This window comes from Pholis gunnellus, assembly GCF_910591455.1.
Source record: "Pholis gunnellus genome assembly, chromosome: 19".
Taxonomy (NCBI): Eukaryota; Metazoa; Chordata; class Actinopteri; order Perciformes; family Pholidae; genus Pholis; species Pholis gunnellus.
The window spans coordinates 21402694-21424941 of NC_136546.1; the positions used below are offsets into that span (position 1 = coordinate 21402694).

The 22248-nt window shown below is 44.9% G+C and overlaps 2 protein-coding genes across 2 annotated transcripts; one reads left to right on the forward strand and one right to left on the reverse strand.

Annotated features, from left to right (window-relative positions):
* Positions 1 to 472: 472 nt before the first annotated feature.
* On the forward strand, positions 473 to 6106 carry tnfaip2a (tumor necrosis factor, alpha-induced protein 2a; the record flags this gene model as incomplete). Its single annotated transcript, XM_079180767.1, has 11 exons — positions 473 to 985; positions 1898 to 2109; positions 2394 to 2508; positions 2627 to 2749; positions 2842 to 2936; positions 3026 to 3118; positions 3208 to 3334; positions 3823 to 3948; positions 4017 to 4166; positions 4265 to 4389; positions 5806 to 6106. The coding sequence occupies 11 exons, from the start codon at positions 473 to 475 to the stop codon at positions 5990 to 5992; spliced, it is 1866 nt and encodes a 621-aa protein (XP_079036893.1). The 3' UTR covers positions 5993 to 6106.
* Positions 6107 to 7150: 1044 nt separating this feature from the next.
* On the reverse strand, positions 7151 to 11263 carry ckbb (creatine kinase, brain b; the record flags this gene model as incomplete). The annotated part of the gene is made up of 7 exons (XM_079180391.1): positions 7151 to 7329; positions 8230 to 8419; positions 8522 to 8645; positions 8733 to 8904; positions 9938 to 10070; positions 10513 to 10667; positions 11071 to 11263. The coding sequence occupies 7 exons, from the start codon at positions 11261 to 11263 to the stop codon at positions 7151 to 7153; spliced, it is 1146 nt and encodes a 381-aa protein (XP_079036517.1).
* Between the last annotated feature and the right edge of the window lie 10985 nt (positions 11264 to 22248).

Sequence of the window (22248 nt, forward strand, 5' to 3'; positions counted from 1 at the left end):
GCAACAGAACCTCAGATAGAACACCATCAGGTCAGAACCAACAGAACCTCAGATAGAACATCATCGGGTTAGAACCAACAGAACCTCAGATAGAACATCATCAGGTCAGAATCAACATAACCTCAGATAGAACATCATCGGGTTAGAACCAACAGAACCTCAGATAGAACACCATCAGCTCAGAACCAACAGAACCTCAGATAGAACATCATCGGGTTAGAACCAACAGAACCTCAGATAGAACAGCATCAGGTCAGAACCAACAGAACCTCAGATAGAACATCATCGGGTTAGAACCAACAGAACCTCAGATAGAACAGCATCAGCTCAGAACCAACAGAACCTCAGATAGAACATCATCGGGTTAGAACCAACAGAACCTCAGATAGAACAGCATCAGGTCAGAACCAACAGAACCTCAAATAGAACATCAATTCTCGGGTTAGGGTTCGTCAGGGTTCTAGAGGGGTACATGTCCTGGAGGGTCCTCAGGTTCCTGGAGGTGCACAACTCGTTCATAATAACACAAGAATACTTTGTTGCAGAGGAGGAGTTGTTCTGTGAGGAGGCTCTTGATCAGCAGGAGGAGGAGCAGCTGGAGGAGGTCGGCACAAGGCTGATCATCAGGGAGGAGCAGCTGTTCAGTCAGGACTCCCCCAGTGAGGAGGAGGAGGACCAGCTGCAGAAAGACTTCGAGGCTCTGAGACTGCAGATGTGGATGGCCGTCCACAACACCTTTACCTCCACCTCCTCCTCCGGGCATTTGAAGGTCCTGAGGAGCGCTGTGGCCTCCATCCAGCAGCAGGAGACGCAGGACCGGCGCTGGATCGGTTGTCCGGAGGACCAGGTCCCGGTGTGGCGTCCTCAGAAGTGTCTCAGGACTCACAACACTCTGCTGCACAACATGGTGGAGTCCAGACTGATGAAGGCTGCTGAGGACAACTGCAGCGACACAGAAGGACTGTCTTCTCCTCTGAAGAGACAGGTGAGTCATCAACGAGCAGGTGTGTCACATGGAGAACTTATGTTACTAATACACCTGTAGAGGTGTTGTTACATTACATTACATTACAGTTATTCAGCAGACGCTGTTATCCAAAGAGACTTACAGTCAGTGTGTTCAACATAGTATTCAAGAGAACTACTCGTCACCAGAAGTCATGAGTTCATCTCCTTTAAACATCTCAGAGCAGAAACCAGAGCAGACGTACAGAAACACACTAGCATGAACACAACCAGTGCTGAGAGGAAGGCTCAGGGTAGAGCTTCATGAAGAGGTGAGTCTTCAGCCTGATGGAAGATGGGCAGCGACTCTGCTGTCCTGACGTCAGTGGGGAGTTCATTCCACCATCGTGGGGCCAGGACAGAGAACAGAGACCGGGTCCATCGGCCGCAGGGACCTCTGAGCGACGGGGAACCGATCGCCCCGAGGCAGCAGAGCCAAGTGGTCGGGGGGGTGTAGGGCTAGACCATGGCCTGGAGACAGGAAGGAGCTGTTCCTTTCACTGCCCTGTAGGCTAGCACCAGAGTCTGAACCTGTAGACTAGCACCAGAGTCTGAACCTGTAGGCTAGCACCAGAGTCTGAACCTGTAGACTAGCACCAGAGTCTGAACCTGTAGACTAGCACCAGAGTCTGAACCTGTAGGCTAGCACCAGAGCCTGAACCTGTAGACTAGCACCAGAGTCTGAACCTGTAGACTAGAACCAGAGTCTGAACCTGTAGACTAGCACCAGAGTCTGAACCTGGATGAGAGCTCTTACAGGGAGCCAGTGTAGAGCACGGAGAAGGGAGGTTGTGGGAGAACTTGGGGCGATTGAACACCAGACGAGCTGCAGCTTTCTGGACGAGCTCCAGAGGTCTGATGGCCGACTTATGTTACTAATACATCTGTACAGGTGTGTCGTATGGGGAAGCGTGTGAAGGAGGACCTGCTGACGGTGGTGAGGACGGTGCAGGACTGTTACCCTCCACAGATGGACATCCTGAACTTGTATGCTGGACTCTTCCATCAGACCTTCTGTGCTCGGCTGACTGGACTTGCTGGTTCTGGACTGGAACCAGACGACTGCAGCTACCTGCTGTTCTGGATCAACCACTATTATCCACAGTGAGTCCACCAAACACATTTAACTCTGCGTGGGAGGTTCTCAATCATCAGTCATGGTGTCTCTGGTGGTCTTCAAGGTCTCACATGAGTCTCTGGTGGTCCTCAGGGTTTCAGCTGAGTCTCTGGTGGTCTTCAGGGTCTCAGCTGAATTTCTGGTGGTCTTTAGGGTTTCAGCTGAGTCTCTGGTGGTCTTCAGGGTCTCAGCTGGACGGATCAAGGAACTTAACTGATCTGGATCCAGTTTTTACCTTTAAAGTCTCAGGTGTGTTTGTTTCCACCTGCAGGGAAATATTAACCCATGAAGAGCTGCAGGGAAAGATCAAGACGGCCTGTCTTGGTTCTCTGCTGCTGCAGGACCACCTGAACCACCTAGAGGACCAGTACCTGACCCACAAAGAGGTCAAGACCAGTTTTCTGTTACTTTACTTTTAACACCTGATGAAGTATCTGGTAGAGTGTTCACACTGAAAGGAGTTGAAGCGTCAGTTAAAGACTAAGGATGTTTTCTTTCCTTCAGGACAAAGTGAAGTTGTGGCTGAACACAGCTCTGAAGAAAGAAGAGGAATGCTGGCTGAGCGGCCAGGAACCTGAACTCATCGACCAGTTCTTCTTCAGTCCACTGGCTATAGATGTCATACAGGTGAGACACAGGTGAGACACAGGTGAGACACTTCCAGGTAGCGATGTGTGTAGCAGGTGTACCTGGACATGTCTCTGTGTTTGTGTTTCTAGGTGATGAACGGCTCCCTGATGGACTTCAACTGTGTGATCCGAGACCAGAGCAAAGCTCAGAGGATCACAGCTCACCTGGACAGCTTCCTCAGCAGGTAGAATATTAACGGGGCTCGTTGATCCAGGTGTGATCCAGGTGTGATCCAGGTGTGATGTGACATTAAATACTTTGATTGTGTTTCAGCTATAAGACGTGTGTGGAGGAGTTTGTGAAGGGAAACTACGCTAACATTGGCTCAGTGATCAAAGCTCACCTGGTCTGTGAGCAGCAGCTCAGGTACGACAACACACCTGTAGGGGGTCACTGCTAGATGAGGCAGGTGGTGGGGAGGTGGGCTCTGATTGGTTCTCTGTGACTGTCATTAGGGATTACATCACAAGTCAAACAGGAAGTCTGTCGGAGCAGCAGAGACGTCGCTGTCTGGACTCTCTGTCGGCCCTGAAGGATTGTGGCTACAGGTGTCTCACCTGTCCCATCCACATCCAGCTGAAGGTACAAATACACTAAAAGTGAAGCTCTGTTACTAGGTCCAGGTCTGGCTGTACTGCAACAGGTCCAGGTCTGACTGTAATGCAGCAGATCCAGGTCTAACTGTACTGCAGCAGGTCCAGGACTTGCTGTAGTCCTGTTCAGTAGGAGCCAACAGAAGCAGGTCATCTGCGTAGAGTAGAACCTGGTCTGTGAGTGGAGCCTTGAGACCAGCTGGTTCCTGTAGTTAATGTAGGTGTAGACGAGAGAGGGACAAACATCTGGTCCTGTGGTGGACAGGTTAGTCCATGAAGGGGTTCAGGGTGTAAATCTGATCTGAGGTGACTGTGAGTTTGGTGAAGAAGTTCATGAAGCTCATAAGAACCTTCTCCAGATCACCTGTGGGATTTTATCTCCACTTTTAAAGTTGATGAGACTCCAGAAGTCTGTTTAGATTATTCCATTTTCCCAGAATCCTATGAATCGATCACTCTCATAATCAATGTGTACAGGTGAGTCTCCGTCAGCTGTGGACGTCCGTCTGGTTAGACAAGTCACTTCCTGTCGTCGAGTCTCTGCTGGATGACCTGAACCAGCAGCTGATCCACCTGAAGGACCTGGAACCAGCATGCAGACAGGTGAGACAGTTAACCTGTCTGTCTCTTTGACTCTCTGTCTGTCAGTCTGACCACCTGTCTGTCTGCAGGCCCTGCTGTGTGTCCTCCATCAGGACCTGGTGCTTCAGTATGTGAAGAGGATGATGAAGACCAGGACGAAGAGCAGAGAGCAGCAGGTGGGCGGAGCTCAGAGGATGACTGAAGATTCCCGAAAGATCACCGACTTCTTCAGCGAGGGGGTGAGACTCTACCTGAGATCCTGGTCTCTCCTGATTCGGGTCTCTCCGGGTCTTTCCTGGGAACCAGGATCCTCACAGTACTGTGTCTGTGTCCTCAGGGCTGCACTGAGACTCTGTGGCTCGGTGAGATGTTCTGCAGCCTCGCTGAGGTTCTCCGTCTGCAGGATCCTGGAAGTGTTCAGCTGGAGCTCATCAGTCTGGCCAGAAGGTTCCCCGACCTCAGGTAGAGAACTAGATACCTCAGGTACAGAGAGAACCAGAGACCTCAGGTAGAGAACTAGATACCTCAGGTAGAGAGAGAACCAGAGACCTCAGGTAGAGAGAGAACCAGAGACCTCAGGTACAGAGAGAACCAGAGACCTCAGGTAAAGAGAGAACCAGAGACCTCAGGTAAAGAGAGAACCAGAGACCTCAGGTACAATGATGACATCAGCAATACCTCATTTAATGTCTCGAATTGAACTAAAAAGTTTTCAAATTCAGAGTCTCGGGTTGTTTGACAGATAAATGATTGTTTTGAATTGTATTTGTAGACAGGAAGTCAGGGGGACATACATGACACAGGTGTACCTGCACACACCTGAACACGCCTGTGCTGCTGGTGGGTTCTCTGGGCTTTAAATAGGTCAGTTTATGTTCTCATATTCAAACACTGAAGCTGTGACCTGGATCAGCTGTGTGACAAACACCTGGTTGCCATAGGTGACGGCAGGTGTGGCAGGTTTGGGTTCAGGTGTCACAAGTGTGTGAAGTAAACGGAAAAACACTGAGAGAAGTCGTGTTCACAAAACACCTGCAGCATCTAAATAATGATAAACACTTTATCTCAATGTATTGATCTCACCCGTCCACCAGGTGTTGTATTGATCTCACCCGTCCACCAGGTGTTGTATTGATCTCACCCGTCCACCAGGTGTTGTATTGATCTCACCCGTCCACCAGGTGATGTATTGATCTCACCAGGTGTTGTATTGATCTCACCAGGTGATGTATTGATCTCACCCGTCCACCAGGTGTTGTATTGATCTCACCCGTCCACCAGGTGATGTATTGATCTCACCAGGTGTTGTATTGATCTCACCAGGTGATGTATTGATCTCACCCGTCCACCAGGTGTTGTATTGATCTCTCCTGTCCACCAGGTGTTGTATTGATCTCACCAGGTGTTGTATTGATCTCACCAGGTGATGTATTGATCTCTCCTGTCCATCAGGTGTTGTATTGATCTCACCAGGTGTTGTATTGATCTCACCAGGTGATGTATTGATCTCTCCTGTCCATCAGGTGTTGTATTGATCTCACCCGTCCACCAGGTGATGTATTGATCTCACCAGGTGTTGTATTGATCTCACCAGGTGATGTATTGATCTCTCCTGTCCATCAGGTGTTGTATTGATCTCACCCGTCCACCAGGTGTTGTATTGATCTCACCCGTCCACCAGGTGTTGTATTGATCTCTCCTGTCCACCAGGTGTTGTATTGATCTCACCAGGTGTTGTATTGATCTCACCAGGTGTTGTATTGATCTCACCCGTCCACCAGGTGTTGTATTGATCTCACCCGTCCACCAGGTGTTGTATTGATCTCACCCGTCCACCAGGTGTTGTATTGATCTCACCTCCATGTCGTCTCTCCTCAGTGACGGTCATGTGTCGGCGCTGCTGTCTCTGAAAACCGGCCTATCAGCTGCTGACGTTCGCTCAATCAGGCGGAGCGTGGAGGAGAACCGCCTCCTCGGCGTTTCCACCAATGAGAGACCTCCGTTCTTCAGCAAGGTGAAAGTGAAATGGATCAATAAAAAGATCAATGAGATGATGAAGACATGAAGAGCTGCTGTGTGTTTGTTTTCATCGACACATTAACAGACAGGAATGAGTGAAAACAATGAAACTAGTCTTCAGTGAATCTAACACTCGTTATACTGAACACCTGTTACTGAATAATATACTCTGTCATTAAATAATCCGATTAAACTCTGTCATGTTTGTGAATCAGCAGGGACTCTCTGCTGCCTCCTGCTGGTTAAACACTACAGCTGCAGACACACTGGAGACTGGTGTGAAACAAATAAACACAGAATACGTCTGAAAGGATATGAATTATTTATTGAGCTGCTCTGAGGGAGAAAACAACAGTTTGACAATAGAAGGTCTGCAGGTTTCCTACTTATTGTTGTTGTTGTTTATAGAAATCCAAAAACTTATGACGCAGACATTCAAAGATATTCTTTAACAATCAAACAAAGTTTGAAGTCCGTATTTGTCACATGCACGACTGTGTTTGTGTTTTATTTTTCCAATGCACATTTCACATGGTTTGATGGTTGTTGTTGTTGTTGTTGTTGTTGTTTTTGATTTGTTTTTAAATGAAATAAAAATCCCCAAAGGCTCCATTATATTTATATTTAGTTATTTTATTGTGTACATATGTAAGCACAGTGGTGGGCCTTCACTGCTGTCCTGCAGCTGAAACACAGCTACGTTATTATCTGTTTAGTGTAAAAATGCAGCTCAACACCTGTAGACACACTAACTAAGAATACGCAGAGACTCGTCTCCTCTCTGCTCTGACCTGTGAGAGCTTTGAGCGGCTAGCGGAGAGCTAATGTAAATAGTTTCTTTTCATTGTGTTCTCTTTTGTACGTTGTCATTAAACACTTGAACGCACCACGGCTTCCTGTCTGACAGAGGTACATAAACACATGAATACATCAGTAATATCTAGATGTTCTTCTGCATGATGAGTACTTGTACTTGTGTCGTGTACTTTGTGCAGAATGAAGACAGCAGCGTTTAGTCGGGGCCACACAGACTTTATTATATATTTCAGGTGTTAGATGGGTCCAACAGGAAACAGAAAATCCTTCACGTTGGAGAACTGAAGTCTAGCTGAGCGGCTCTAAACGGCTTCAGGACGGCTTCTGATTGGTTACAGTGAGGGGTGGGGGTCGGGGGGGGGGGGGGGTCAGAGGTCACAGTGACAGGTCACTTCTGCTCAGGTATGATGTCATCGATGCTGTCTCCAGCCTCCAGACGTTTCTCCATGTCCACCAGCAGGTTGACTCCGTCCACCACCATCTGAACCAGATCCACCTCAGAGAAGCCCAGACGGTCGGCGTTGGAGATGTCAAAGACTCCGCCCACTGCTGCCGTGTCCACGCCCCCTTACACACAGACAGGAAGTGATGTCACAGAGATATATATATGTATATATATCTACATACATACATGTATAGAATTACTTTAATTTGTACTTTCTATCGTCCACAGAGCAGAAACACGAGCTCTCACTGGCTAAAGTCAACCTGTCTCCCCACCTGTCTGTCTCTCCACCTGTCTGTCTCTCCACCTGTCTGTCTCTTACCTGTCTGTCTCTTACCTGTCTGTCTCCCCACCTGTCTGTCTCTTACCTGTCTGTCTCTCCACCTGTCTGTCTCTCCACCTGTCTGTCTCTTACCTGTCTGTCTCTCCACCTGTCTGTCTCTTACCTGTCTGTCTCTCCACCTGTCTGTCTCTCCACCTGTCTGTCTCTTACCTGTCTGTCTCTTACCTGTCTGTCTCTCCACCTGTCTGTCTCTCCACCTGTCTGTCTCTCCACCTGTCTGTCTCTTACCTGTCTGTCTCTTACCTGTCTGTCTCTCCACCTGTCTGTCTCTCCACCTGTCTGTCTCTTACCTGTCTGTCTCTCCACCTGTCTGTCTCTTACCTGTCTGTCTCTCCACCTGTCTGTCTCTTACCTGTCTGTCTCTTACCTGTCTGTCTCTCCACCTGTCTGTCTCTTACCTGTCTGTCTCTCCACCTGTCTGTCTCTTACCTGTCTGTCTCTTACCTGTCTGTCTCTTACCTGTCTGTCTCTCCACCTGTCTGTCTCTCCACCTGTCTGTCTCTTACCTGTCTGTCTCTCCACCTGTCTGTCTCTCCACCTGTCTGTCTCTCCACCTGTCTGTCTCTCCACCTGTCTGTCTCTTACCTGTCTGTCTCTCCACCTGTCTGTCTCTCCACCTGTCTGTCTCTCCACCTGTCTGTCTCTTACCTGTCTGTCTCTCCACCTGTCTGTCTCTTACCTGTGCCCCTCTTCTGCAGCCTCAGCCTCTTCAGGATGTCTCCGAACTTGTCGTGCTTGCTGACGTTGGGCAGCTTCACGTGGACTCCGGCCCTCAGTCCCGTCCCCAGGTTGGACGGACAGGTGAGGACGTAGCCCAGGTGTTCGTTCCACATGAACTCGTGACCTCGCTCCTTAAACAAGCCCTCGATCTGCCAGAGAGAGAGAGAGAGAGAGAGAGAGACAGGTGGTCAGGTGGTGAGCGGCGGTGATGCCGGTGGTCTGGAAACAGGAAGTGGGCGCTCAGGTGTCACCTTGGTGAGTCCGGTGCAGAAGCGGTTGAACACCTCCTTCATGTTGCCTCCCTTCTGCATGCTGATGACTCGCAGGTGATCCTCCTCGTTCACCCACACCAGGAAGGTCTTGTTGTCGTTGTGCCTGCAGGCGAGAGACGAGGGTTAATGAGTCTGGGAGCGAGTCACCTGTCCAGGTGTTCTGGGTGTTCTGGGTGTTCTGAGTACCCACCAGATGCCGCGGCCGTCGGGCCAGTCGCGGGCCATGCCGGACGCCAGCAGCAGAGGGGAGACGGGCTTGTCGAACAGGAAGTGGTCATCGATCAGCTGCTGCTGCTCCTCCTCCGTCATGTTCTTCAAAGCGAAGTACTTCCCCTTTAAGTCCTCGTCCAGCATGTCCAGACCTGCAGGAGGTCACAGGTCACAGGTGGAGCTCAGGTGAGTCCAGGTGTTCAACATTTACTACATTATGACTTCAGTCAAAGGTCAAAGGTCAGCTAAATGTAAATGAATAAAGAGGATTCATATCAATATCTATTAATACTAATTATTAAGTATTATCATTTGAACTCTATCGCTCAGACAATTAGACCGTTTTTGATTGTATATATACACATTTATATATATATATATATATATGTGTATATGTCTATATATATATATATAGACATATACACATATATATATATATATGTGTATATGTCTATATATATATAGACATATACACGCGACGAGTTTCTACAAACACGTTGAAGTGTCTTTACCAACAAAGTAAATATATATATTTACTTTATATAAATACATATATATATATATATATATATAAATACATATATATATATATATATATATATATATATATATGTATTTATATAACAGTAAATATATATATTTGGCTCTATAAACCCACATCTGAACCAGGATCGGCCCTCTTCTTTTTGATTGGTTGATTGTTAGTTTAGTTAGTATTCTTTAAATAAATGTATATTTATTACTTGTATCACTTGTTCTCTCTCTTGTGTTGCGGTCTTGGAGCCGGTTGGAACAACAGATAATGTGCTGCTGGTTTCAGCCGGTCTGGTTCTCTTTAGTCTCCTTTGGAGGTGAACCAGGTCTCAGATCCTCATTAAGAGTCTCAGCAGGTCGACACGGAGCTCAGAGTTATATAACACAGGATCACTGAGGCATGCTGGGTAAAAACACCTACTGACACGCTCACTGAGGATCACTGAGGCATGCTGGGTAAAAACAACTACTGACACGCTCACTGAGGATCACTGAGGCATGCTGGGTAAACATCTCAATAAAGACGGATTAAGAGTTTATCTGTTTCAGCTCTTCATCACAACTTCTAACTGGTTTTCACTCGTTCTACTTTCTATGTTTTAAAACTGGTTCCACACGTTAAAGAGCAGGAAACAGGAAGTGATGTCATACTTTCCAGGGAGAGGTTTTCGATGGCTCGCCGTTCTCCGCGGCTGCAGTGAGGCGGCAGACAGAAGCCTCGGATACTCCGACCGGTCCGGACCCGGGAACTCAGAACGTAGTCTGGATCCAGATCGTCTCCTCCCTGAAACAGAGTAGACCATCAATAGAGACCAGAAGAGACCAGTAGAGACCAGTAGAGACCAGAAGAGACCAGAAGAGACCAGTAGAGACCAGAAGAGACCAGTAGAGACCAGAAGAGACCAATGGAGAACAACGACTAAACAGAACTAACTCTACGTCCAGGTCTTCATGGTTCAGGTCAGTCTGTTGTTGTTGACCTGCAGGTCTTCATGGTTCAGGTCAGTCTGTTATTGTTGACCTGCAGGTCTTCATGGTTCAGGTCAGTCTGTTATTGTTGACCTGCAGGTCTTCATGGTTCAGGTCAGTCTGTTATTGTTGACCTGCAGGTCTTCATGGTTCAGGTCAGTCTGTTATTGTTGACCTGCAGGTCTTCATGGTTCAGGTCAGTCTGTTATTGTTGACCTGCAGGTCTTCATGGTTCAGGTCAGTCTGTTATTGTTTACCTGCAGGTTTTCAGGGTTCATGTCGGTCTTGTGTTTGTCTGATGGTTTGTATCCTCCGTGGCGGTCTTCGATCACCGGGTCCAGCAGCTCTTTGAAGACCTCGTATGTCTCCTCGTCTCCGGCGACGCAGCCCACCGTCATGATGAACGGGTGACCTGCAGGGACACAAAATGGCCGATCGATCATTTCCTGTTCAGCACCAACTTTGTGACTCGGGTCTCGAATTGTTTCTGTGTTTGCTTTCTCCTTTCAGTGATTTGATTTATTTGTAGCATTTTGATAAAAGATGAAATTGGATTTGATGCAGAGGATCAGGAGATCAGACAGGAAGTACTCACAACGTCCCTGTGGAGGACTTAACAAGCAGAAATGAACCTGATGTAACGAGTCAATCCAATTAAGAAGTTATCAAGCAGCAGCTGAAGGAACACGATCTCTCTGTGTGAAGGACACCTGGCTGTGAGGGCTAACCTGGTGTAGATAAGGAGGTTACCTGGTCTGTGTTTGATGGAACCTGGTCCAGGATGCTACCTGGTTTAGAGAAGTGTAACTTGGTACCTGGGTTGTCCACGCCGGTCTGGATGAGGTCGTCCAAGGTGAACCCGCTGGGCGTTTCCTTGTCCCTAAGGTTGTCGTACATTTCAGGTGTGAGCACCTTGGCCATGTGGTTGTTGTGCTGGCTGAGGTCAGGGTACTCCTGCTCCGACGAGAAGTTCATCTTCAGTTTGTTGTGGGTGTTTCCGAAAGGCATGATGACCTCCGGCTGCTGACCTGGGAACAGTTTAAAGTTTATTAACAGTTTATTAACGTTTAACTGAGAGTTTATTAACAGTTTATTAACAGTTTATTAACGTTTAACTGAGAGTTTATTAACAGTTTATTAACAGTTTATTAACGTTTAACTGAGAGTTTATTAACAGTTTATTAACGTTTAACTGAGAGTTTATTAACAGTTTATTAACGTTTAACTGAGAGTTTATTAACAGTTTATTAACGTTTAACTGTGAGTTTATTAACAGTTTATTAACGTTTAACTGAGAGTTTATTAACAGTTTATTAACTGTTTAACTGTCGTTTTAAATCCGTCATCAGATTTTTCATGCACTCAGAGAATAAATACTCAATTTATTTTATGGAAAAGCGTTTTGACCATTAAAATAAATTTGTTCCCCTTAATGTTGATTTAAATAAAAACTGTAACGGCTGTGTTTCTTAACATGCAATGTCCCCTGATATATTATGATTTATATTTAAGTTATTGAAATGTTCTTTGTTAAATCTTGTATATAAAATATAATTATACAAACAAAATCAGCTAAATACTGTATTACTAATTCTACTGAATATGTAAATATTTAGACAGTATTATTATGAATAATATCATTATGAATAATAATTCTATTGGTAATAATAATAGTATTACCAATAATAATAATATGAATAACAACATTATGAATAATATTAACATTTTTCATTAACAATCTTTATCACACAATTTAAAGATTTGAAAATAAAAGTGTGTGTGTGTCTGTGTGCGTGTGTTAATGTGCGTGTATGTGTGTGTGTGTATGTGTGTGTGTTAATGTGCGTGTATGTGTGTCTGTGTGTGTTAGTGTGCGTGTATGTGTGTCTGTATGTGTGTGTGTTAATGTGCGTGAATGTGTGTGTGTGTGTGTGTGTGTTAATGTGCGTGTATGTGTGTGTTAGTGTGTGTGCGTGTATGTGTGTCTGTGTGTGTGTGTGTTGGTGTGTGTGCGTGTATGTGTGTCTGTGTGTGTGTGTGTTAGTGTGTGTGTGTGTGTTAATGTCTGTGTGTGTGTTAGTGTGTGTGCGTGTCTGTGTGTGTGTGTGTGTGTTAATGTCTGTGTGTGTGTATTTAACCTTCATTTGAATGTGTCCCTGAACTGATCCAGGATCTAGTTTGTGGTTCAGACCAGCTGCTGCATCAGAACCTCTGCAGGTATCTGACCCGGTTCGGCACGGACTGGATCGGGACCCCCTGGAGGGGATCAGTGACGCAGCACGAGACCGGGATTAACCCTTCAGAGCCCGGTCACCTTCAAACGGGTCCCAGATCAACGGGTTCATAATCCGTCATCATCCCGTTAAAGTACATCGAAATACAACCGATCTGAGCATGCGCAGTTCGTTAAAGAGGACAAACGGCTTGATGAAGAAAAGAAAAAGATGATTCAATGACGTCAGACTGTATTTAACGAGCCTTTAGTTCGAAGCTGCGCATTAAAGCGCAGATGAGTTGATGAGCGTTAAAATCATCTGCGCAGCACCTGCAGGACGCACTGCAAGGTCGTTGGGATGCAGGCAGACAGACAGGCTGCAGACAGACAGACAGGCTGCAGACAGACAGGCTCTGTGCAGCACAGCGGCATGCAAACAACCAATACACATCCAACGAGCAGCCTGTCTGTCTGCCTGCAGCCTGTCTGTCTGCAGCCTGTCTGTCTGCCTGCAGCCTCCTTTGTCCCGTTAACCCCCCCGCTCTGTGAGACCCTCTGACGTGTCTGATGAACCGACCACCGGGAGCATCGATGATCTGATCAGCTGTGATTGGTTAGAGGTGTTCTTACCTGTTCGTTCGGTCTGATGTGAAGCGGTCTGAAGCGGATCTGGTTCTGCTGCTGCTGTGGATTAAAGAAGTTCTCAGCTTTTTATACCCGCCCCCCTGTCCGGATTGGCTCCTATTTACAGTCCATTCATTCCATTGGATGGAGAGGCTCTGGCGGTCACGTGGTCTCTCTCTCTCTCTCTCTCTCTCTCTCTCTCTCTCTCTCTCTCTCTCTCTCTCTCTCTCTCTCTCCCTCTCCCTCTCTCTCTCTCTCTCTCTCTCTATGTCTCTCTCTCTGCAGGGTCAGTTCTTGCTTTAGTGCCTCTGAGCATCGTCTAGTGTCTGTGGTTAGTTCAGGTGTCTGTAATAACAGTAGGACAGTCTAGTGTCTGTGGTTAGTTCAGGTGTCTGTAATAACAGTAGGACAGTCTAGTGTCTGTGGTTAGTTCAGGTGTCTGTAATAACAGTGGGACAGTATAGTGTCTGTGGTTAGTTCAGGTGTCTGTAATAACAGTAGGACAGTCTAGTGTCTGTGGTTAGTTCAGGTGTCTGTAATAACAGTAGGACAGTCTAGTGTCTGTGGTTAGTTCAGGTGTCTGTAATAACAGTAGGACAGTCTAGTGTCTGTGGTTAGTTCAGGTGTCTGTACTAACAGTAGGACAGTCTAGTGTCTGTGGTTAGTTCAGGTGTCTGTACTAACAGTAGGACAGTCTAGTGTCTGTGGTTAGTTCAGGTGTCTGTAATAACAGCAGGACAGTCTAGTGTCTGTGGTTAGTTCAGGTGTCTGTAATAACAGTAGGGCAGTCTAGTGTCTGTGGTTAGTTCAGGTGTCTGTAATAACAGCAGGACAGTCTAGTGTCTGTGGTTAGTTCAGGTGTCTGTAATAACAGCAGGACAGTCTAGTGTCTGTGGTTAGTTCAGGTGTCTGTACTAACAGCAGGACAGTCTAGTGTCTGTGGTTAGTTCAGGTGTCTGTACTAACAGTAGGACAGTCTAGTGTCTGTGGTTAGTTCAGGTGTCTGTACTAACAGTAGGACAGTCTAGTGTCTGTGGTTAGTTCAGGTGTCTGTAATAACAGTAGGACAGTCTAGTGTCTGTGGTTAGTTCAGGTGTCTGTAATAACAGTAGGACAGTCTAGTGTCTGTGGTTAGTTCAGGTGTCTGTACTAACAGTAGGACAGTCTAGTGTCTGTGGTTAGTTCAGGTGTCTGTAATAACAGTAGGACAGTCTAGTGTCTGTGGTTAGTTCAGGTGTCTGTAATAACAGTAGGACAGTCTAGTGTATGTGGTTAGTTCAGGTGTCTGTAATAACAGTAGGACAGTCTAGTGTCTGTGGTTAGTTCAGGTGTCTGTACTAACAGTAGGACAGTCTAGTGTCTGTGGTTAGTTCAGGTGTCTGTAATAACAGTAGGACAGTCCAGTGTCTGTGGTTAGTTCAGGTGTCTGTAATAACAGTAGGACAGTCTAGTGTCTGTGGTTAGTTCAGGTGTCTGTAATAACAGTAGGACAGTCTAGTGTCTGTGGTTAGTTCAGGTGTCTGTAATAACAGTAGGACAGTCTAGTGTCTGTGGTTAGTTCAGGTGTCTGTAATAACAGTAGGGCAGTCTAGTGTCTGTGGTTAGTTCAGGTGTCTGTAATAACAGTAGGACAGTCTAGTGTCTGTGGTTAGTTCAGGTGTCTGTAATAACAGCAGGACAGTCTAGTGTCTGTGGTTAGTTCAGGTGTCTGTAATAACAGTAGGACAGTCCAGTGTCTGTGGTTAGTTCAGGTGTCTGTAATAACAGCAGGACAGTCTAGTGTCTGTGGTTAGTTCAGGTGTCTGTAATAACAGTAGGACAGTCTAGTGTCTGTGGTTAGTTCAGGTGTCTGTAATAACAGCAGGACAGTCTAGTGTCTGTGGTTAGTTCAGGTGTCTGTAATAACAGTAGGGCAGTCTAGTGTCTGTGGTTAGTTCAGGTGTCTGTACTAACAGTAGGACAGTCTAGTGTCTGTGGTTAGTTCAGGTGTCTGTACTAACAGCAGGACAGTCTAGTGTCTGTGGTTAGTTCAGGTGTCTGTACTAACAGCAGGACAGTCTAGTGTCTGTGGTTAGTTCAGGTGTCTGTAATAACAGCAGGACAGTCTAGTGTCTGTGGTTAGTTCAGGTGTCTGTAATAACAGCAGGACAGTCTAGTGTCTGTGGTTAGTTCAGGTGTCTGTACTAACAGTAGGACAGAGTGATGTATTCGTTACAGCTGTTTGAAGGTCGACCTCTACAGCTCTGTATCGTCACTAAGCCACGCCCACTTTAAGTCGTCCAATCACACGTTGGATTAAATGTAAATCCCTCTGAAACACGGAGGGGGGGGGCTGGTGGTGACAAAGCACTTTCTACTGCAGCTTTAAATTATTTATCACTTACAGGAGCGTGTGTGTGAGTGTGCGTGTGTTATTGTGTGTGTGTGTGTGTGTTAATGTGTGTGTGTGTGTGTGTGAGTGTGTGTGTGTGTGTGTGAGTGTGCGTGTGTTATTGTGTGTGTGTGTGTGTGTTAATGTGTGTGTGTGTGTGTGTGAGTGTGTGTGTGTGTGTGTGAGTGTGCGTGTGTTATTGTGTGTGTGTGTGTGTGTTAATGTGTGTGTGTGTGTGTGTGAGTGTGTGTGTGTGTGTGAGTGTGCGTGTGTTATTGTGTGTGTGTGTGTGTGTTAATGTGTGTGTGTGGGTGTGTGAGTGTGCGTGTGTTATTGTGTGTGTGTGTGTGTGTGTTAATGTGTGTGTGTGTGTGTGTGTGAGTGTGCGTGTGTTATTGTGTGTGTGTTAATTTGTGTGTGTGTGTGTGTGTGAGTGTGCGTGTGTTATTGTGTGTGTGTGTGTGTGTGTGAGTGTGCGTGTGTGTGTGTGAGTGTACGTGTGTTATTGTGTGTGTGTGTGTGTGTTAATGTGTGTGTGTGTGTGTGTGAGTGTGTATGTGAGTGTGTGTGTGTGTGTGTGTGTGTGAGTGTGTGTGTGTGAGTGTGCGTGTGTTATTGTGTGTGTGTGTGTGTGAGTGTGCGTGTGTGTGTGTGAGTGTGCGTGTGTTATTGTGTGTGTGTGTGTGTGTGTGTGAGTGTGTGTGTGTGTGTGTGTGTGTGAGTGTGTGTGTGTGAGTGTGCGTGTGTTATTGTGTGTGTGTGTGTCTAACAGAGTAGTTGCTGCAGCTCTAGTTGCTTTAACAGGATCTAGTTGGTGTAATGGGATGTTGGGATGTAGTTGCGTTGCCGTGAGACATCACCTGGTTCAGGTTCCTGTTTGACCTCCTTCAGGGTCACAGGGGTCCATGCCTGGTGGGAGGGACTAAGACGCAAGGAAAGGAGCCAAGTGAAGGAAACAGGGATGCAATGAAGAGACTTGGCATGGACCTCAGGTCAGCATCCTACAGAAGGATTCATAAAGGACTCAACATGTCTGAGAGACTCAAACACTCGGTGATTTGACAGAACCCTCACGGACTAAATACATCTGCATAGACACATATACACATATATATACATATACACATATATATGTATATATACATACATGTATATGTGTATATGAAGACATCAGGGGATGAGAGCTGAATACAAACCTGATCCTCCTCCCCTCCCCCATCCTCCATCAGCCTGAAGAGAGGCTGGAGCCCGACTCAGCCCCCCCCCCCCCCCACTGTCATTTCTTCATGACTGAACACAGTGAAGGGGGGGGTACTTATATAAACCTAGTATCTCCTAGTATATAAACCTAGTATCTCCTAGTATATAAACCTAGTATCTCCCAGTATATAAACCTAGTATCTCCTAGTATATAAACCTAGTATCTCCTAGTATATAAACCTAGTATCTCCCAGTATATAAACCTAGTATCTCCTAGTATATAAACCTAGTATCTCCTAGTATATAAACCTAGTATCTCCTAGTATATAAACCTAGTATCTCCTAGTATATAAACCTAGTATCTCCTAGTATATAAACCTAGTATCTCCTAGTATATAAACCTAGTATCTCCCAGTATATAAACCTAGTATCTCCTAGTATATAAACCTAGTATCTCCTAGTATATAAACCTAGTATCTCCCAGTATATAAACCTAGTATCTCCTAGTATATAAACCTAGTATCTCCCAGTATATAAACCTAGTATCTCCCAGTATATAAACCTAGTATCTCCTAGTATATAAACCTAGTATCTCCGTATGTAAACCTAGTATCTCCTAGTATATAAACCTAGTATCTCCGTATATAAACCTAGTATCTCCTAGTATATAAACCTAGTATCTCCTAGTATATAAACCTAGTATCTCCTAGTATATAAACCTAGTATCTCCCAGTATATAAACCTAGTATCTCCTAGTATATAAACCTAGTATCTCCCAGTATATAAACCTAGTATCTCCTAGTATATAAACCTAGTATCTCCTAGTATATAAACCTAGTATCTCCTAGTATATAAACCTAGTATCTCCTAGTATATAAACCTAGTATCTCCCAGTATATAAACCTAGTATCTCCTAGTATATAAACCTAGTATCTCCCAGTATATAAACCTAGTATCTCCCAGTATATAAACCTAGTATCTCCCAGTATGTAAACCTAGTATCTCCCAGTATATAAACCTAGTATCTCCTAGTATATAAACCTAGTATCTCCTAGTATATAAACCTAGTATCTCCTAGTATATAAACCTAGTATCTCCCAGTATATAAACCTAGTATCTCCCAGTATATAAACCTAGTATCTCCCAGTATATAAACCTAGTATCTCCTAGTATATAAACCTAGTATCTCCCAGTATATAAACCTAGTATCTCCTAGTATATAAACCTAGTATCTCCCAGTATATAAACCTAGTATCTCCCAGTATATAAACCTAGTATCTCCCAGTATATAAACCTAGTATCTCCTAGTATATAAACCTAGTATCTCCTAGTATATAAACCTAGTATCTCCTAGTATATAAACCTAGTATCTCCCAGTATATAAACCTAGTATCTCCCAGTATATAAACCTAGTATCTCCCAGTATATAAACCTAGTATCTCCTAGTATATAAACCTAGTATCTCCTAGTATATAAACCTAGTATCTCCTAGTATATAAACCTAGTATCTCCCAGTATATAAACCTAGTATCTCCCAGTATATAAACCTAGTATCTCCTAGTATATAAACCTAGTATCTCCTAGTATATAAACCTAGTATCTCCTAGTATATAAACCTAGTATCTCCTAGTATATAAACCTAGTATCTCCCAGTATATAAACCTAGTATCTCCTAGTATATAAACCTAGTATCTCCTAGTATATAAACCTAGTATCTCCCAGTATATAAACCTAGTATCTCCCAGTATATAAACCTAGTATCTCCCAGTATGTAAACCTAGTATCTCCCAGTATGTAAACCTAGTATCTCCTAGTATATAAACCTAGTATCTCCCAGTATGTAAACCTAGTATCTCCCAGTATGTAAACCTAGTATCTCCTAGTATGTAAACCTAGTATCTCCTAGTATGTAAACCTAGTATCTCCCAGTATGTAAACCTAGTATCTCCCAGTATGTAAACCTAGTATCTCCCAGTATGTAAACCTAGTATCTCCCAGTATATAAACCTAGTATCTCCCAGTATATAAACCTAGTATCTCCCAGTATATAAACCTAGTATCTCCTAGTATATAAACCTAGTATCTCCAGACCAACGTGGTTCCCAGCAGCAGTGACGTCAGCTCACCCTACTCCTGCCTATAGCCAATCACGGCCCTCCTCAGCCTCCCCCTCCTCCTATTGGCTGAGGTTGGATCACGTGCAGCAGCAGCCGTCAGTGAAGGCCTCACGAACAGACCCTGAACACGTTACATGAGTGAGTGATTTAAAGGGCCAGTACATGTTGTGTTTAGGGGTCTGTTACTGTATGGTAATGAGATGGGCGGGCCCATGTGTGTCCAGGGCACTGATTGGTCCCTTTAATCAGCTCCTCTGTCAATCAAGCGTCCAATCCCGTGACTTAAAGCTAGGTGGTGGGCGGGGCCTCACTATGTGAGATGTTTTAAAACAGAATATTTAAATAATACAATTATACATGACGTCACTGCTTCATTAAGTCTGCAGAGGTTCTGTTCGTGGATCTGAATTTTAAATAAAGTTGTGTGTGTTTGAACAAAGCAGCATTCACTCGTTACCAGGAAACCCGCAGCCGGCGGCCATGACTGCTTTGTGTCCGGAGGTTAGTTTGGCTCAATAGAACCTCAACATACACACTCAGTGATGCGTTCAAAGACATGAAGAGCTTCTCTGTTCTCACATGTTGACCTAGAAACAAACAGGAAGGAGCTGCTGGAGCTCCCAAAAACTAGGACGACAACGTGACCTGAATGCATCACGAGAGAGAAATAGAACTATTATAATATTATAATATAATATTACCATATAATTATAATAATATAATATTATAATATTATAATAAAAATAAAACATGAAGAGCAGGTCATTAAATATAATATATATTAATACATATTGTAAAATATTATATATTATAATATTATATCACAATAATACTAAAACACGAACGACATTAAATATTTTATCATTATCATTAAATATTAAATATAAAATGATATAGGTCATATTAATTATTAAATATGGAATCAAATATTTAATCAGAGTCTCTCCGTCTCTCCGTCTCTCTGTCCGTCTCTCCGTCTCTCTCTCTGTCTCCGTCTCTCTCTCCGTCTCTGTCTGTTTCTCTGTCTCTCTGTCTGTCTCTCTGTCTGTCTCTCTGTCTCTCTGTCCGTCTCTCTGTCTCTCTGTCTGTCTCTCTATCTGTCTCTCTGTCTCTCTGTCTGTCTCTCTGTCTCTCCGTCTGTCTGTCTCTCTCTCTGTCTCTCCGTCTCTCTGTCCGTCTCTCTGTCTGTCTCTCTGTCTCTCTGTCCGTCTCTCTGTCTCTCCGTCTGTCTGTCTCTCTGTCCGTCTCTCTGTCTGTCTCTCTGTCTCTCTGTCTGTCTCTCTGTCTCTCTGTCTCTCTGTCTGTCTCTCTGTCCGTCTCTCTGTCCGTCTCTCCGTCTGTCTGTCTCGTAGTTCGTATTGAACCTCATTTCATTTTCTTCAGAGATAATAAATGTAATATTTGTCCACTGGAGGACGTCAGAGACTCACTGATGTCTGTCTGAGGGGCTGAAACTCTGTAATACTATTACTACTACTATTACTACTACTATTACTATACTACTACTACTATTACTACTACTATACTACTACTATACTACTACCACTACTATAACTGCTGTACTACAGAGACACCCTGGTCCTGTCCCAGGTGCTGAACCACTACTCCTAGTACTGAATGGTGAGCTGCTGTTGGTCATCAGTGAGATTTGTCTCCTCCTGCTGGTGTTCAGCAGAACTGCAGCTAAACCAACAGCCAATCACAGGAGGAGCAGGTTGTCAGGGTGACGACAACATGGTCCTAAATTCACCAGATTACTCTGCTGCTCTCTATCTGTCCTTCCTCCTCTCCTCTCCTCTCTCCTTCATCCTCTCCTCTCCTCTGAGAGAAAGACAGGCAGACGGACAGACAAAGAGAGAGACAAAAGGACAGACGGGTGGACAGACAGACTGAGACAGACAGACAGACAGACAGGCAGACAGACAGACAGACTGAGACAGACAGACAGACAGACAGACAGACAGACAGACGGACGGACGGACGGACGGACGGACGGACGGACGGACAGACAGACAGACAGACAGACAGACAGACAGACAGACAGACAGACAGACAGACAGACAGACAGACAGACAGACAGGTCGTTTAATGATCTCATTTCACATTTTAATAAAACAATAAGAAGAAGGTATTTATATTTTTATTTGAGGAGACGTCACAACATAAAGACTAAATATTAATAAACCTTCAGTCACATGTTCATGAATACAAACAAAATCTTTATTAACATCATCAAAGAATCACAGTTTCCCTCTGGAACAGTCTTTATGCTAAACTGAGCTAACGTCTGCATAGAGATGACTGTTCCTTTAAGAAGACCTGCTGTTGGAATCTGATTGGCTGGATGTTTTCTGACTCATTACTTTGTTATTATGAATCAGCTGTTTAAACTAAAATAAAAACAAAAGTTTGATATTTGTAACGCAGACTAAGTCTAGAAATGATGACGCCAGTAGCTAGCGGCCTGAGACCTCAAAGAGGCCACGCCCCCCAAAGAGGCCACGCCCCCATGACTGACGAGTCGTTATGAACAGGTTAGCTTCAGAGACCGACACCGTGTTTACTAGCCGACTGTAGAACATTATGCTGAAGTACATCTTTGTTAAACCCTGTTCATGTTACCAGGTTTAGGACCCACCCGTTCTTAGACCGCCTCCCTTCACAGACTTCAGACTCTTATGTTTCCGTTCTGTTATTTTAGGAGACAGAGCTGAAACTTTTGGCCTCGATCCCTTTTTTGTTCCTCAGATTTAGTGCTAAATGTAACAAACTTTGATAAAAATCCAACATTAAGACACAAAGAGTTTAATGAGCACCATAGAGGAAGTCATGCTGTGATTTGGTTTCTAAAACCTTCTGGATCCACAAGAGTCTCGGCTTTCCTTTCAAAACCAATGTATACATTAATAGACTGTTTAGATGCCAGAAACAATCAAACACTGCATTTAGGATTTATACACATCTTGAGGTTAGAGGTCAAGGGACCCTTTGAAAACCACCACACCAGTTGTTCCCTCATTTAAACGTGGCCGGACCTGTATCTGTTCCAGCTCTAGACCAGCTTTAGACCTGCTTTAGACCAGCTCTAGACCAGCTCTAGACCAGCTCTAGACCAGCTTTAGACCTGCTTTAGACCAGCTTTAGACCAGCTTTAGACCAGCTTTAGACCAGCTCTAGACCAGCTTTAGACCAGCTTTAGACCAGCTTTAGACCAGCTCTAGACCAGCTTTAGACCAGCTTTAGACCAGCTTTAGACCTGCTTTAGACCAGCTTTAGACCAGCTTTAGACCAGCTCTAGACCAGCTTTAGACCAGCTCTAGACCAGCTTTAGACCAGCTTTAGACCAGCTTTAGACCAGCTTTAGACCAGCTCTAGACCAGCTTTAGACCAGCTTTAGACCTGCTTTAGACCAGCTTTAGACCAGCTTTAGACCAGCTTTAGACCTGCTTTAGACCAGCTTTAGACC